Source organism: Mirounga angustirostris, unplaced genomic scaffold, assembly GCF_029215605.1.
Source record: "Mirounga angustirostris isolate CCGP_5_RB_7025 unplaced genomic scaffold, mMirAng1.0.hap1 SCAF_1, whole genome shotgun sequence".
NCBI lineage: Eukaryota > Metazoa > Chordata > Mammalia > Carnivora > Phocidae > Mirounga > Mirounga angustirostris.
In genome coordinates this window covers 209,853,987-209,867,228 of record NW_026991709.1, presented here as the reverse complement: position 1 = coordinate 209,867,228, position 13,242 = coordinate 209,853,987, and the positions used below count along the sequence as shown (strand labels likewise).

General features: G+C 62.2%; 2 protein-coding genes across 9 annotated transcripts in view; one reads left to right on the top strand and one right to left on the bottom strand.

Moving 5' to 3' along the window:
* Positions 1-312: 312 nt before the first annotated feature.
* PEX11G (peroxisomal biogenesis factor 11 gamma) lies at positions 313-8,707 on the top strand. Of its 4 annotated transcripts, none has more exons than XM_045863099.3 (5): positions 313-536; positions 2,086-2,274; positions 4,327-4,505; positions 6,114-6,176; positions 6,618-8,707. In XM_045863099.3, the coding sequence occupies exons 1-5, from the start codon at positions 456-458 to the stop codon at positions 6,838-6,840; spliced, it is 735 nt and encodes a 244-aa protein (XP_045719055.1). In that variant the 5' UTR covers positions 313-455; the 3' UTR covers positions 6,841-8,707. The 4 variants fall into 4 exon arrangements, with proteins under 4 accessions (XP_045719055.1, XP_064427850.1, XP_064427854.1 ...); XM_064571784.1 differs by lacking the exon at positions 313-536 and adding an exon at positions 559-695; XM_064571782.1 differs by lacking the exon at positions 313-536 and adding an exon at positions 1,647-1,781.
* Positions 8,708-8,847: 140 nt separating this feature from the next.
* Positions 8,848-13,242, bottom strand: part of LOC123834117 (rho guanine nucleotide exchange factor 18-like) — a 53,126-nt gene continuing 48,731 nt past the window's right edge. For all 5 annotated transcript variants that reach the window (XM_064571759.1, XM_064571762.1, XM_045863078.3 and 2 more), the window contains 5 exons: positions 13,167-13,214; positions 12,563-13,033; positions 11,974-12,307; positions 11,070-11,195; positions 8,848-10,984 (listed from right to left, as the gene is read on the bottom strand). In XM_064571759.1, coding sequence (XP_064427829.1) covers positions 10,836-10,984; positions 11,070-11,195; positions 11,974-12,307; positions 12,563-13,033; positions 13,167-13,214 — 1,128 coding nt within the window. In that variant the 3' untranslated portion in view covers positions 8,848-10,835. The remainder of the gene's footprint in view (positions 10,985-11,069; positions 11,196-11,973; positions 12,308-12,562; positions 13,034-13,166; positions 13,215-13,242) is intronic.

Below are 13,242 nucleotides of genomic sequence, written 5' to 3'. Positions count from 1 at the left end.
TGCTCGGCGGGGAGCCTGCTTCTCCCTCTCCCACTCCCCCTGCTTGTGTTCCCTCTCTCGCTGTGTCTCTGTCAAATAAATAAATAAAATCTTAAAAAAAAAGAAAGAAAGAAAGAAAGAAAAATCCCTTCTTGAACCAGAGCAAACAGGTCGGTGCTTTCGCTTGGATATGACTTTTGTGGGTAGATGGTTAACTTGAAAAGACCAGCCGTCGCGGGGCAGAAGGCAGCGGGCTCCGAGGGCCGTCTGGGCGCACAGGCCCCGGGCGAGCGGGCACGCTGCGGCCACCAAGCAGCAACCCGGGCAGCTCCCCGCAGCAGACAAAGGGCCCGGCCGGCGACAAAGGGTCGCGGCCGCGCCTGCGCAGAGCCTTCCCGGAGGGCGCGGCCTCGCGCCGTGCCCCCGCCCCCTGGCGCTGCGCGCTGACGTCACGGCGGCGCCACGGCGGAGTTGCCATGGCCGCGCTGAGCGGCCTGGCGGCGGCGCTGAACACCCTGGCGTCGGCGCTGGAGTCGTACAGGGGTCGGGACCGCCTGGTGAGGCTGGGGCGGAGCGCGGCCCGAGGTCCCGGAGCAGGGCTGGAGCTCAGTGACTGGAAACGGAGGCCAGAGCGGGGCGGGTCGCTCAGGATCCCCCCTCGCCGAGGCGCCCTCCCGGCTGGGCTCCGACCCTGTCCCCTAGCAGTGGACATACAGGTTGCTCCTGCTAACTCATCATGGTGGGGTGTTTTCAGTACCAGCCAAATCCGCACGTTTGGACATTTGGGGTCCGACCAGACCACTGAAGGTGGTCACTGGGTTGCCCCAGGCAGTCACATATGAGGACTCAGGGTGTTGCAGCGCTCCTTCTATGGCTGGACATTGAGGTTGCGACCGATTCCCCTATAATTGGGCACTTAGGTTGTTCCAGTTCACCCTGGCTGGACATTTACAGGCCAGCCAAATCCCTGTTTGAACATTTAGGATCTGACTAGGCCACTTGGTTGGTCCCTGGTTTGTCCCTAACAATCTCATATGGGGATTTAGGATTTTTTTTTTTTTTTTAAGATTTTATTTATTTATTTGACAGGAGAGACACAGCGAGAGAGGGAACACAAGCAGGGGGAGTGGGAGAGGGAGAAGCAGGCTCCCTGCGGAGCAGGGAGCCCGATGTGGGGTTCGATCCCAGGACCCTGGGATCATGACCTGAGCCGAAGGCAGACGCTTACGGACTGAGCCACCCAGGCGCCCCCCGGGGATTTAGGATTTTTAGGGCTCTCCCATATGGCTGGAAGGCCCTTGAAGGCAGATGCTCAGCTTGTTCCTATATAAGCTTTTCTCTCTTATAGGTAGGCATTTAGGTTGTACCAGGAAATGTACCAGTGGTGGGCAATTAGGTCCCATTCAAATCCCTTATGATTGGGCATTCGGGTTTTAATACATTCCCAAGCTGTACATTTAAAACGCAGAGTTTTGCTATTACAAAGTTTTGCTGTTACAATTCTGAAAAGAAATAAGTGAAAGTAACATATAAAACAACAGGAAATAGCAATTTCTGGAAAGCAGATGAAATAAAGATGTAAGGGTGGTGAAGCTGACTCAGTTCCCTATGACCCAAATCACCCATTGAGTGGATTCCTTCTCACTGAAGTAAGTCAAGCAGATTACCCTTGACTCACTGGGCTGAGGCCCGATCACCTCTCCACTCCTCAACCCAGCTACAGACATTGGTCCAGCTGGGTAGATGCAAATATACATGTCCGCCTCATCCTCCTGTCTGCTGGGAAAAGGGGGACCCACGAGGTGCGAAATGGTTGCATTTTCTTGTCTCGGTCACATCTGTCTCCAAAGGGTGTGCCCCTCAGTGACACGAGCCAGCATTCCCTTAGAGTCCACAGTGACTTTGGGACAATAAGGTCACGTTTCTCCATTTGTCCCACCCGCAAGTATCTCTTTAAACTTTCAGCTTTTATCGGAAGTCTGTTGATCTAGTCTGCACAAACCCCCTCGCCCCCCAACTTGATCCCAGGGGACCCACGGCCACGTGGGGGCCGATCCAGCTCAGCCCAAGAGCAGGGCCCCGCTGACTGCTTCTGGTTTCCCACAGATCCGAACGCTGGGGTACTGCTGCCAACTGGTTGGCGGGGTCCTGGTGGAACGCTGTCCAGCCAGATCAGAAGTGGGGACACGCCTGCTGACCCTGTCCTCCCAACTCAGCCACTGTAGGACCGTCCTGCGACTCTTCGATGATGTGGCCATGTTTATCTACACGAAGCAGTATGGCCTGGGGGCAGAGGTAACGGGGTGTGTGGGGCCGTAGTCTCTGGGCAACCGATGTTTTATGGACTTGTCCAAAGGCAGCGGTGTAGGCCGTTTCTTACTTTTAAAAATTTTGCTTGCTTTTGTGAGATGGTCAGATGTTCTCATTTGAATTTAAATGAAAAAATGGCTTAGACATTCACACATTCCAAAAGTCTCCCTCCTACCTGATCCCCTTGGTTTTCCTCCTCAGAGGCAGCTACTGTTGCCAGCTTTTTGTGATTCCTTCACGAGGTGTCCTGTCCGTGCGCAGGCAGATCACCCTGTTTACGTAATTACTTGTGCGGCTGGTACACCGTTTGGCACTTGCTTTTGTCCGTTAAACAGCACAGCTTGGAGGTCGCTCCCTATCAGTCCAAACAGAGCTCCTTCCTTCTTTGTGGCCGCACCGTACTCTGCTATAGAGCTGGATGGTGATTTATGTAACTGATCCCCTGACGGTGGACATGTCGATTTTGCTGTTACAACAGGGGACATTTCCCCAGGGGATGGGCCCGGAAGCCCCCCTGGGCCTGCCTGGCCAAGTTATGCCCCTCCCTGGGCTGCCCCGCCCGTCCCCCCTACCCCGTCCCCTCTCTGAGCCACTCCACGTTCAGATGCACCCACCCTTGTTCCACTCCAGTGCCCAGTGGCCCAGTCACCTCAATCTCAAGTGCTTTCTGGACCTTCCTCCTGTTTTGACGCCCATCTCCTATCCTCGTCTTCGATTAGGGCACGCTTCCCATGCGTCCTCAGAGGACCCTTCCCCGAACCAACATCTCCTCTGCGTCCCTAGACAAGGGACAGGGGCCCTCTGCACCTTGTATGTCCCTTGGCCAGAACAACAACTCCTTTTGCTGGGTCCGGTGTTTAGGTGTCTGCACCCCTGTCCTGTGAGCATCTCCTACTCCCCCAGTGTAGGGCCTCGGCCTCGCTGCTTCTCTGCAGGCCCTAGTGGAAGGAGCACACTGGAGAGGGGGCAGGGAGGGCCCTGTTCTCGGGGGAGGACTGAAATACGCCAAACACACCAGAGGGTCCCAGGCAGGATGGGGGAGCTGGAGTGGGGTTCAGAACCTAGAGGGAGGCAGGATCCCAGCTGGCTACTAGGAAGGAAGGGGACCCCGGAGGGGAGGATGAGGGGTATGGCAGGCAGTGAGGATGAGGAGGCTGAAAGCAGGAAGTGAAGGACACACGGGGGAACCCCCCCCAGCTTGGAGGCCTCCAAGGGGCAGAGTCCTGAGGGGTGGGGCCCAAGAATGCGGCGTGGGCACCAGGCTCCTGAGCCTCAGCTGACCCTGCCTCACTGGATACAGGCCGTGGCTTGGAACTTGGTGGAACTTGGTCGAGGGCTTGAGTTCTGCTATTCGAAGGCCCGAGGCCTGTCCTTGTGTGAGGCGGGCAGGTGGCAGCTTCCCCTAAGTACCTCAGTTTGCCTGTTTGCGGGCCTCGTGACCCCTCTGGTTTGGAGTGGTGACCCAAGCCTTGCAGCCTGGTGCCCACTTACTGTCCGCACTGAGCGTGTTCAGTACCACCCTGCCCTGTCAGGTTGGGGTGCTCTGCAGGGCTCCCCCCCACTGCTCTCCTAGAGCCCGGTGCCAGGGAGCCTGGCCTGGAGACCCGTGCGCAGGACCCGGAATGCTGCAGGGTGGGAAGGCCCCGATGCAGGGCATCCTGAGTTGTCCTACTTGGGAATCATCGGGGAACTTAAAAGATATTCCTGGTGCCAGGGCCTACACCGGACCTAGTGAGGTAGAATCCCTGGGGCTGGGGCTGGGGTTGGGGTTTTGAAGCTCTCCAGGGGATCCCCTGTGCAGCTAAGTTGACAGCTTCTGCTCCACGGGGTGGGGGGTGGGGGTGGATGATGGCCACACTGCTGAGAAGTGGCAATCGGGCCTTTCTTCCTTTGCAGTGGCCCGCCATGGGCCAGCCTGCTGGGCCTGGACGTTGCCCGGTGACTGCCATCTGGCTTGGTCTGGGTCCCTAAGATGGGCCTGGGTAGGTCTGACTCCAGGCCCACGCCCCCCTCTCTCCCTCTCTCCTGGTCCTGCAGGAGGACGACACCTTTGTCCGCTGCGTGTCGGTCCTCGGCAACCTGGCCGACCAGCTCTACTACCCCTGTGAGCACATCGCCTGGGCTGCTGATGCCCAGATCCTCCGCGTGGACTCTGCCCGGTGGTGGACATTGAGCACAGCCTTCTGGGGCCTATCCCTGCTCCTGGGCATTGCCAGGTACGTAGCCTTAATGCCCGCCAGCAGGCCCTAAGGGGCGCCTCCCTAGACCCGCAGCTCTACCAGACTCCTCCAAACCCAGTGGCTTGAAATGGCACACGCCGACTGTCTCACGGCTCTGAGGTCTGAAGTCCAGTGTGGACTCACTGCGCTAAAACTCCAGGCGGGGGCAGGGCTCGCGGGGGGAAAAGCCATTCCTGCCTTTTCCAGCTTCTAGAGACCACTGCAGTCCTTGGCCCGTGGTCCCTCCCCTCCGTCTTCAGAGCACAGCCCGTTTCCCTGGGCACATCTCCAACTCCGACCTTGCTGCCTCCCCCTCATGAGGGCCCTGTGAGGACCCCACGTCCTCCCCCATCTCGAGACCCTTACCTCAGTCCCATCGGCAAAGTCCTTTGTGCCACGTAAGGGAGCATGCTCACAGGGCCTGGGGATGAGGACGTGGATATCTTTGGAGGGCATGATGGTGCGCACTGGCCCCAGGAAGCGGAAGGAACTCCAGGCTGGGGACCGAAGTAGCTGGAGGGGGATGCCTTTCCCCAGGTCTGTGCGTGTGTGCGTAGTCGTCGGCAAATGTCCCCAGGGAGAACAGGAGTTTCCTCACTGGCTCTGTGCTTCTGAAACCCATACTGTTTCTAGAACTTTCAAATAATGGTTTCCTTCCGAACATTTCCCTCTCTGTAAATGCGCTGAGCGCATTTGTTCCGAGCTCCCTGCCCAGAAAGCACGCTCCACCGACTAGGCCGGCTAGGCGCCCCGGTTCCATTACTTTTTAAAAATAGACTTTTATTTTTAGAATTTTAGCTTCACAGCACAGTTGAACCAAAAGTAAAGAGGGTTTCCATAGATTCCCCACCCGCCCCACAGCCCCTCCATTATCAAACTCCCCCAGCAGTTGATGAATCCACGTCGACAAGTCACGGGCACCCCAAGTCCGTGGTTTACATCAGGATTCACTCTGTGTTGCACGTCCTGGGGGCTTGGACAGGTGTGTAATGAGTCATTCCCACTGTTACAGCATCACAGAGTGGTGGCATTGTCCTCAAATCGTCTGTGCTCTGCCTGTTCATGTTTAGAGCTTATACTTTTTCCATCGTGTCTCTCTATTTGGTGTGAGCAAGCGTGAGGGTCCCGACCTGGTGTCCGTAGGACCCCAAGATACCTGAGAGTCACCAGGGAGTTTGCTGAAATGCAGATGCCCAGATCCCGACAGGTTTGGATTCTGCTAGTCTGGGAACCCGGGGCGCAGGAATCGGCGTGTTGCCCCGGTCTTCCAGGTAGTCTGATGCAGACCCACTTACCTCACTGCAGGTGCTGACTTGTGTCCCCATGCTCTCCGGGGACAGGTCACCTGGCCAGGGACACATGCCTGGCTCCAGCATCAGAAGCACTAGATGCTTCCAGATCTTGTGTGGACAGTGCAGGCAGGTCAGGGTCCGAATTAGGAGTCCCCAGGAGCTTCCGAGGCCCAGGCTGGTCTGGTGCTCTGGGAGGGCGCAGGGCGCTGGAGTTACCTGTGGCCGTCGGGGGTGGGGGGCGGCAGCCTCCCCTTGGGCTGGCGATAGGGAGCTAACCCCTGCGCCCCCACCCTGCTTTGCTTGCCTGCTGCAGGTCCTTGAGGATGGTCCTGACGCTGAGGCGGAGGCTGAGGGGCCCTGTGGGGGCCTTCACCAGGTACGACCCCAGGGCTTTGCCCGGGAGAAAGGCTGACTTCCTCCCGCAAGCTGGGGACGCTGCTGGGTTTCCCTAGCCGGAGAGGTGCTGTGAGCTGCCACGTTTCCAGCCTCACGCCTGTGCGGGCCTGTGCGGGGGCCTTACAGCAGCTCCGGGGGCTGGCTCAGATGGGGAAACCGAGGCTGGCTTGAGGCCCCGACCGCCCGCCCACCCCCGCAGCTCCCTGCCTGTCTCCAGGGCCCAGAGGACTGAGGTGTGGGTTTGAGACTTCCCACACCCGTCTGTGCCCTGTTCATGCTGTGGGCTCCCTCGGAGGGGGGTGTGACGGGGACACAGCCCCACCAGTTCTCCTCACTCGCTCTGCTGTCACCTCTTCCTGCCCGTTGGGGTGAGCCTGGGTGTGCCTGGGTCTTCCCCAGCGGCTTCTCTTTGCTCCCACAGCCGGCTGCCCCGGAGCAAGAGGAGGGCCGTGGAGGCCCAGGTCCGGTCGGAGGTGCTGACCCTCCTGAGCAACGTGGCCGATCTGGCCAACGCCGTGCACTGGCTGCCCCCGGGTGTCCTGTGGGCCGGCCGCTTCCCCCCGTGGCTCGTGGGCCTCCTCGGGACCATCTCCTCCCTCCTCAGCGTGTACCAGGCTGGCCGGGCCGAGGCCACCACCCCGTGACGTGGCCGGAACCCCACCGGAGCGCCCCTTCCCGCAAAGCAGAAATCACTCGGGCGGGGGCTGGGTCTGTAATTGAGCGACTCAATGCCAGGTGTAGGGACGTGTAATCCAGAGAACGCACGGGGCCGCCTCGGGCACGGGCCCACGGTGGGCCAGGATGTGGGCAGGGGTGCGGCCCCCTGGGGGCCGAGGGCCAGGGCCTTTCCAACTAGGCCGGGGCTCCGTGGGGGCTCCTCTCAGGGCCAGAGTAGGGGTCGCCGGGCCTCACGTGCAGAGAAGGCTGCATTCCAGTAAAGGCGAGCGGGGGAGCCAGGACGGCGTGCGCCACGCGGGCCTCAGGAAAGTCGAGATGGTGATGGATTAAATAGGGTGTTGGTGCCGGGCCCAGTGTGAGAGCTTATTTCTAAATCACTGGCCCCCAGCCCCTCCCACCTGCAGGCCTCCCGCTCACACGCCCTGTTCCTTCCCGGCAGCAGCGGTGGCGGCGGCCCCGTGCATTTTGAGGGGGGGTGCAGGTGCTGCCTGGGAACCACACCTCCCCAGCCCGCCTTCTGGAACGTGCTGGCCCTGAGCAGCCTTCAGCCAAGGCGAGCAGCTCTCCGCGCCTCCGTCTCGGGCACAGGGGCCACGTCTGTGTCTTGTCCCCCCGGGCAGCTCCAGGGTGCTTACTGTGGCCGAAGCCTTTCACACTCCGCCACAGCTTGGGCCCGGGGCTGGTCTGAGTGTCTAACGGGCTCCAGGCTGCGCTCGTCTCCCACGTCATGGGGATCATGGCGGGATGGGATGTCTCAGGCTGCCCCGTGAGAGGCCCCCGCAGATGGTGGCCAGCCCACGTCTGCCCGTCTTGACGTGGCCTCGGATCCCCCACCTCTGGGTCCTAGCCAGAAAGCGGAGGGCATCAGGCTGTCCCTTACGTCCCGCAAGCACCGGAAAGAGCCAACAAAAACGGCAGTTTGCAGCCCCCGAGGCTTCATGTGACACCCCCCCGCCTCTTGTCCCACAGGGAAGCTATGTGGTGGGAAAAGCTGGGATGCGGGGCCCCTCAGGGTTAACACGGGGTGCAGAAGACCCCCCACCTGGCCCTGGCTGGAGCACCCTGCGCCACCCATCCCTCTGGACGAGGGGAGGGGCCAGGCTGGGTCAGCCTCCCCCTCCCCTTTCGCAAAGGGGGGACGTGCTCCCCTTGGCCCTTAGCAGAGGCCCCCTTCCCAGCACTCAGGGCACCGGGGGGCTGGGGTGGGGGTCACAGCACTACCTGCTTACCTGCCTGGACACTCGGGGAGTTCATACCTGTAAGGCACTTGGAGCACTGTGCTTGTGGGGAAGCCACAGGAACACCCGCATGCGTAACCTGTCTGGTCACAGGTCCCTCGGCAGGCTGGTGTCCCCGTGGGCCTGGGCGGAGCCAGATGCCAGGGCTGGGGCTGTGCTGGGACACACCGGTGGGCAGACGAGAAGCCCCACCTGTAGCGTGGCCACACCCCCTGCCCAGTGCCCTTCCCCGCCTGGCAACTTCAGCCTCTTAGGTGGGGGCAGAGCCAGCCAGTTCCTGGGAGCGGGGCCTGAAAGCGTTCTCCCAGCACCCAGGGAGCACCTGCCGTAGCAAACTCAGCTCCTTTGGGGAGCAGGGAGGCAGATGGGCCTTGGGGATGGCCCTACTCGGGGCAGTGGCTCCTTGCCTAGGAGGCTGGCATCCCAAGAGCACAGGGACAGGCCTAAATGGAAGGGCACCCCGCCAGAGCGGAGAGGACTTGGCCGCATCCCCACACCTCAGCCTCGTCTGGAGGGCTGCTTCTCCCGGGGGCCCCCAGGCGTCCCCACCGCCTCGGACTCCGAATGTCTGCATGCGGTCATCGTCCGGAGCTTCCTGAGGGGAGTTTGTGGGGCCCTGGGCATGGGTGGGAGGGGCGCCCCGCCCAGTGACGTGAGCCACCCTTAGAGCGCTGACGTTTGGGCCGAGGATCCTAAAACAAAACCCCAAACCCCCAAACGAACACTCCTGTCGGCTCATCTTCGATACTTTTATTGCTGGAATCAGGTCTTAAGTTTTAAGGTGGTTCTGAAAGACCCCACAGTGAGGAAATGTTGCAATCATCGTAAAAATAATTGTCGGCTGGACTAAGATTATGGTCACAATTAATGAAGACGTGCACAGGTTCCACGGAAATAAGAGGATCTGCTCAACCACCAACCGTACAAATAAAATCGGGCTCTCCGGGAGTGACCTTGCCCGGACAAGAGACGGACCTACGATGACACTGCCCCGCTGTGTGGCCCCGTGGTGGGACACCCCAGTTCCCTGCCACATGGCCGAGCGGCGGTTCCTTCGACTTGTCACCGGCTGAGGAATCGTGGCGTCTCGGAGGGTCAGACCAGAGCCGGTGGACAGGGGTGTGTGGCGGTGGAATCACCCAGCATGAGAGCCCAGAGATGTTCGCTTCACAACAGGACAGCAACTTAAAGTCAACTTTGCTAAAGTGCTCGGAGATGTCTCAGTACGAAAACGCAAACACTGATCACAGACATGGCACAGAGGAGCTCGGACGCGTCGCAGGACCGAGAGAGGACGCTTCTCCTGGCTCCCCAAGGATGCGCGGATGCTGCAGGCCCCAAGCACGAAGTGGAGGCCGGGGGAGAGAAAGGAGCAGGCAGAGGTTCTCAGAGAGGCCGGGCTCGGCACACCACTCACTGTGCCTGGGAGAGGTTCGGAACTGGTCAGCTGGGGCCCCAGTCCTCCCACGAGCACTTTGGGAGGGATGGGGCTCTGGGCTCAGTGGGGGAGCCCGGGGACCAAAGGCCGGAGTATCCCCATTCCCCCACCCTGCACCCAGGCTTGAGTTCCTCCACAGCTGAAGTGTGCATCTGACCCACTGGCCAGCCCCAGAGCGCTCCTGGACATCCAGCACGATCCCCAGCATCTAGAGCTGTGCAGTGGGATGGGTGGCCCTTGTCCTCCAGGGGAGCTGACAACAGGCTAGCTCAGCTCACTGGACACGAGGCACCTGGAGCCCCCTGCCCATCTGAGGTCTCCAGGCCCTAGGTGACCCCTCTAGCATTTCTCCCTCGTCCACGAGGACATGGCGCCCCACCGCTCCATTCCTTGTACCAGCACCTGCCTGAGGGTGAGGGACACCTGCCCTGGGGCCTTCCTCCCTGCAGCCGCAGGAAATCCCGCCCATCTCATGGGGGCTGGGACCCTCGGGCGAGCTGCCCTGGCTAACGCTGTCGATTGGGCTTCTCCGGACAGGCTGAGCGCTCGGAGAACGGCTGGGGCCCTCGAACCCCACAGAAGCCACCACGCTGAGGTGCCTTTGGAAGGCACCAAGTTTGGCAACAGCAGGTTTTAAAAACCTCTGTCAAATTAAAGTGAGTTATGGTCCGTCCCTTTCAGAACCTACAGAACCTGTCACCTGTGCCACTGGCCGTCCTCTTCATACGCCCTGCCCTGTGGCCTTCTGTCCCCGGCTGGGCTGTGTCCCCCCCCCCCAATCTGCACTCACGCCCTGGCCTTGAAGTTCACCACGAACACAGGTAGGTCTCTGCTTCGGAAGCGGATCCTGTGGACGCCACCTAGCCCCAGGGCCAGCCCCTGCTCCTCAGCCTGGGGTCCGGCCTGTCCTCAGGCATCTTGCGGAGCCACCACTGTCTGTCACTACCTTGGAAAAGTGGCGTGGAGTCGCTCGCTCTCCCTCCCCAGCGGGTGCTACGACTGCACACAGTTCCTTGGGTTAGCTCTGGTTCAACCTTCGATTAAAAACTTTCCTTTTTGTGTTAAAAAAAAAAAAAGGTTTAGAAAGTTACCCAGGCACCACTGCTAATCCTACAGGAAGAGGCTCAAGGCGACGGGCCAGCCCTGGCCCTGACCCTGACCCTGACCCCGACCCTGGCCCCAGCCAGCAGCCATTGGTGGTGCTTTGCTCGGGGAGAGGAGAGGGACTGGGCTGTTCCCCGGAGAGCAGGACAGGGAGGGGTCTGCACCTCGAGCCACACCCCCTCTAGAAGAAGATGACGTCTTCCTTGCTGCTGTCTTCCTTGTCGCCCGGCGTGGTGGGCAGTGGCAAGGGGGAGGGGGGCACGGGGGCGCCCCCGGGCTTGAGGGAGAAGCACTCGGGGGGGACGTCAGCTGGGGCCGGGCAGCAGGGGTCTGGAAGAGAGGGAGTGGGCTGGTTGTCAGCAGCCGCCAGGCACCGCGGTGGCCCTGCTGTCCCGGGGGGGGGGGGCGGGCTCACCCGTGGGGGACACGGAGCTGTGGCTGCTGAGCAGGACGGGGCTCAGCGAGCGGCGGTTCCGGGCGCTGTTCTCGTCCTTGCCCACAAGCTTGCTGAGGAGCAGCTGCTGCTTAAGGTCGAAGGAGGCTGAGGGAGGGAGGGAGGGCACAGCCTGGGCTGTCTGGCCTCGCTCTGGGCACATGAGCAGCCCCCCGTTTGGGCCAGGGACACACCCACCAGACATTCAGCCCCAGAGACAGTGACACCCGACTTGAGGGCCCTTGGAGTAACTCAGCCTCTGGACGAGAGAGCGACCCCCTGACCCCGGAGCCCAGCAGTCCTGGCACACAGGCCCTGTTCCTCAGGGAACATTCCAGGGCTGGCTCCCCTTGGCCAGAGCCTGCACGCTGGCAGCACCCGCGGGAGTCCCTGGGCTTCCTCTACTGGAGGAAGGACCTCTCACTGCAGGGTGCGCTATGCAAGGGCCTCAGTGTCCCCTCTGTGGGATGAGGACACGGTAGAGACCTGGGCACGAGAATCGTCCCTGGGTGGGGGCTCAGTGGGGAGCATTAGCACCCGTTGCCTTGATGTCCCCAAGGGACCCAGGCTCCTCTTTCTGAACTGCCGAGATGTTCTGTCGGCCCCGGTCCCTGTTTGAGGGCCGAGGTGGGAAAAAGACACGGGGTCTGATGTTCTAATTTTCCTTCTTGGGATGAGACCTCCATGTGGGGCGGGGACGGGCCTCTGGAACGTAGCCAGGTGTCGCCAGGTGTGCCCTCCAGAGGATGGCCCTGGGGTCCCACTTTGGTTTGTCCACAAGAAGCCGCTTTGGTCTCACAAAGAGCCCACGACTGGACCTGCAAGTCCAGGGCCGTAGGGACCGGGCAAGCGCCCGCCCCAGCTCCGGCCCGTCCCTGGGGCTCACCTGAGCTGTCCCAGCGCTGGGAGCCCCTGCTCTTGCTGCCCTTGTCCTTGGCGCCCTTGGTGGAGGCGGCCAGCTTGGTGGGGATCTGCTGCTGCACAGCTGCCTGCCTCTGGATCTGGTTGGTGGCGCTCAGCAGCTGGATGGGCACATCGCTCTTGGCCGGCCGGCTCTCGGCGGGGGCGCTGTCCCGGCGAGCCATCTCGGGGCGCTCTGGGAACTCGGGCCCCGGGCCGGCCAGCGGCGTGCTCACCCGGGCTCCTGGCGCTTTGGCGAGCGCGGCGGGCCTTTCCGGCCCCTCCCCGTTGAAGCTGGGAGTGTGGCTTAGCGGCTGGGCCTGGAAGGGCAGCAGAGGATGCATCCCGAAGCTGTTCCTGCGGGGGGGGGCGGGGAGCGCACCCCCCCCACGGGCCCCTCCAAGCCACTGGCCTCAGATCTGCACGGTGCACCCCCGACCCCCGCCGGCCTCGCCCGCTTGCCCGCCCTCCTCTGGGTCCACGGGTGACCTGAGCTCCTAGCCGGGAGGTTGTGCTTGCACACGCACCCCCACGGTGACGCTGGGGCGCGCGCGCCCTCCCCGGCCCCCGCCCACCTCGGCCGGCGAGTCGGGCGGCAGCGCGCCGGGCGCCGTGTTCTGCTTCCGGAGGCGCCGCTGCTGCTCCAGCTGCTCGCGCTCCCGCTCCACGGCGCGCTGGGCCTCCCGCAGCCGCGCCAGGTCGTGCTGGTAGGCGCGCCGCTGCTGCTCCAGCTGCTCGCGCTCCTGGCTCAGCCGCTCCTGCAGCTGCAGCGACTCGTTCTGGCACCGCTGCAGCCGGGCCGAGGCCAGGGCCAGCTCGTGCTGCTGGCGCTCCCGCTCGCGCTCCCAGCGCTGCTGCTCCCCGCGCAGGCGGCCCTGCTGCTTCTGCACGGCGGCCAGCTCCTCGCGCTGCTTCTCGAAGTTGCGCTGGCGCTCCTGCTCCAGCAGCAGGTTCCCGCGCGTGGACTGCAGCCGCAGCTGCTTCTCGTGCTCCTGGATGGAGGCCCTCTGCATCTCCACGTAGCTGTCCTGCTGGGCGATGACCGCCTGCGGCGGCGGCGGCCCGGCTGCTCTTAGGACGAGGCCCGCCTCTCCCCAGGCCCGACCTCAAGCAGGGGCGGGAGAAGGGCATGGTCGCGGCCCGCCCTCCCCCCGGAAGCCCCCCCCCCCCGCCCCGCACCTGGAGGCTGAGGAGCAGCTGCGACAGGGTCTGGATCCGCTGGACAAGCTGCGGAGAGGGAGAGAGACGCTGGCTC

Bases quoted from the DNA above. Each gene is read 5' to 3' on its own strand.
- PEX11G (XM_045863099.3), top strand. From the start codon at position 456: ATGGCCGCGCTGAGCGGCCTGGCGGCGGCGCTGAACACCCTGGCGTCG. The intron at 2,275-4,326 runs GTAACGGGGTGT...CTGGTCCTGCAG, and splicing joins AGTATGGCCTGGGGGCAGAG to GAGGACGACACCTTTGTCCG. The intron at 6,177-6,617 runs GTACGACCCCAG...TTGCTCCCACAG, and splicing joins CCTGTGGGGGCCTTCACCAG to CCGGCTGCCCCGGAGCAAGA.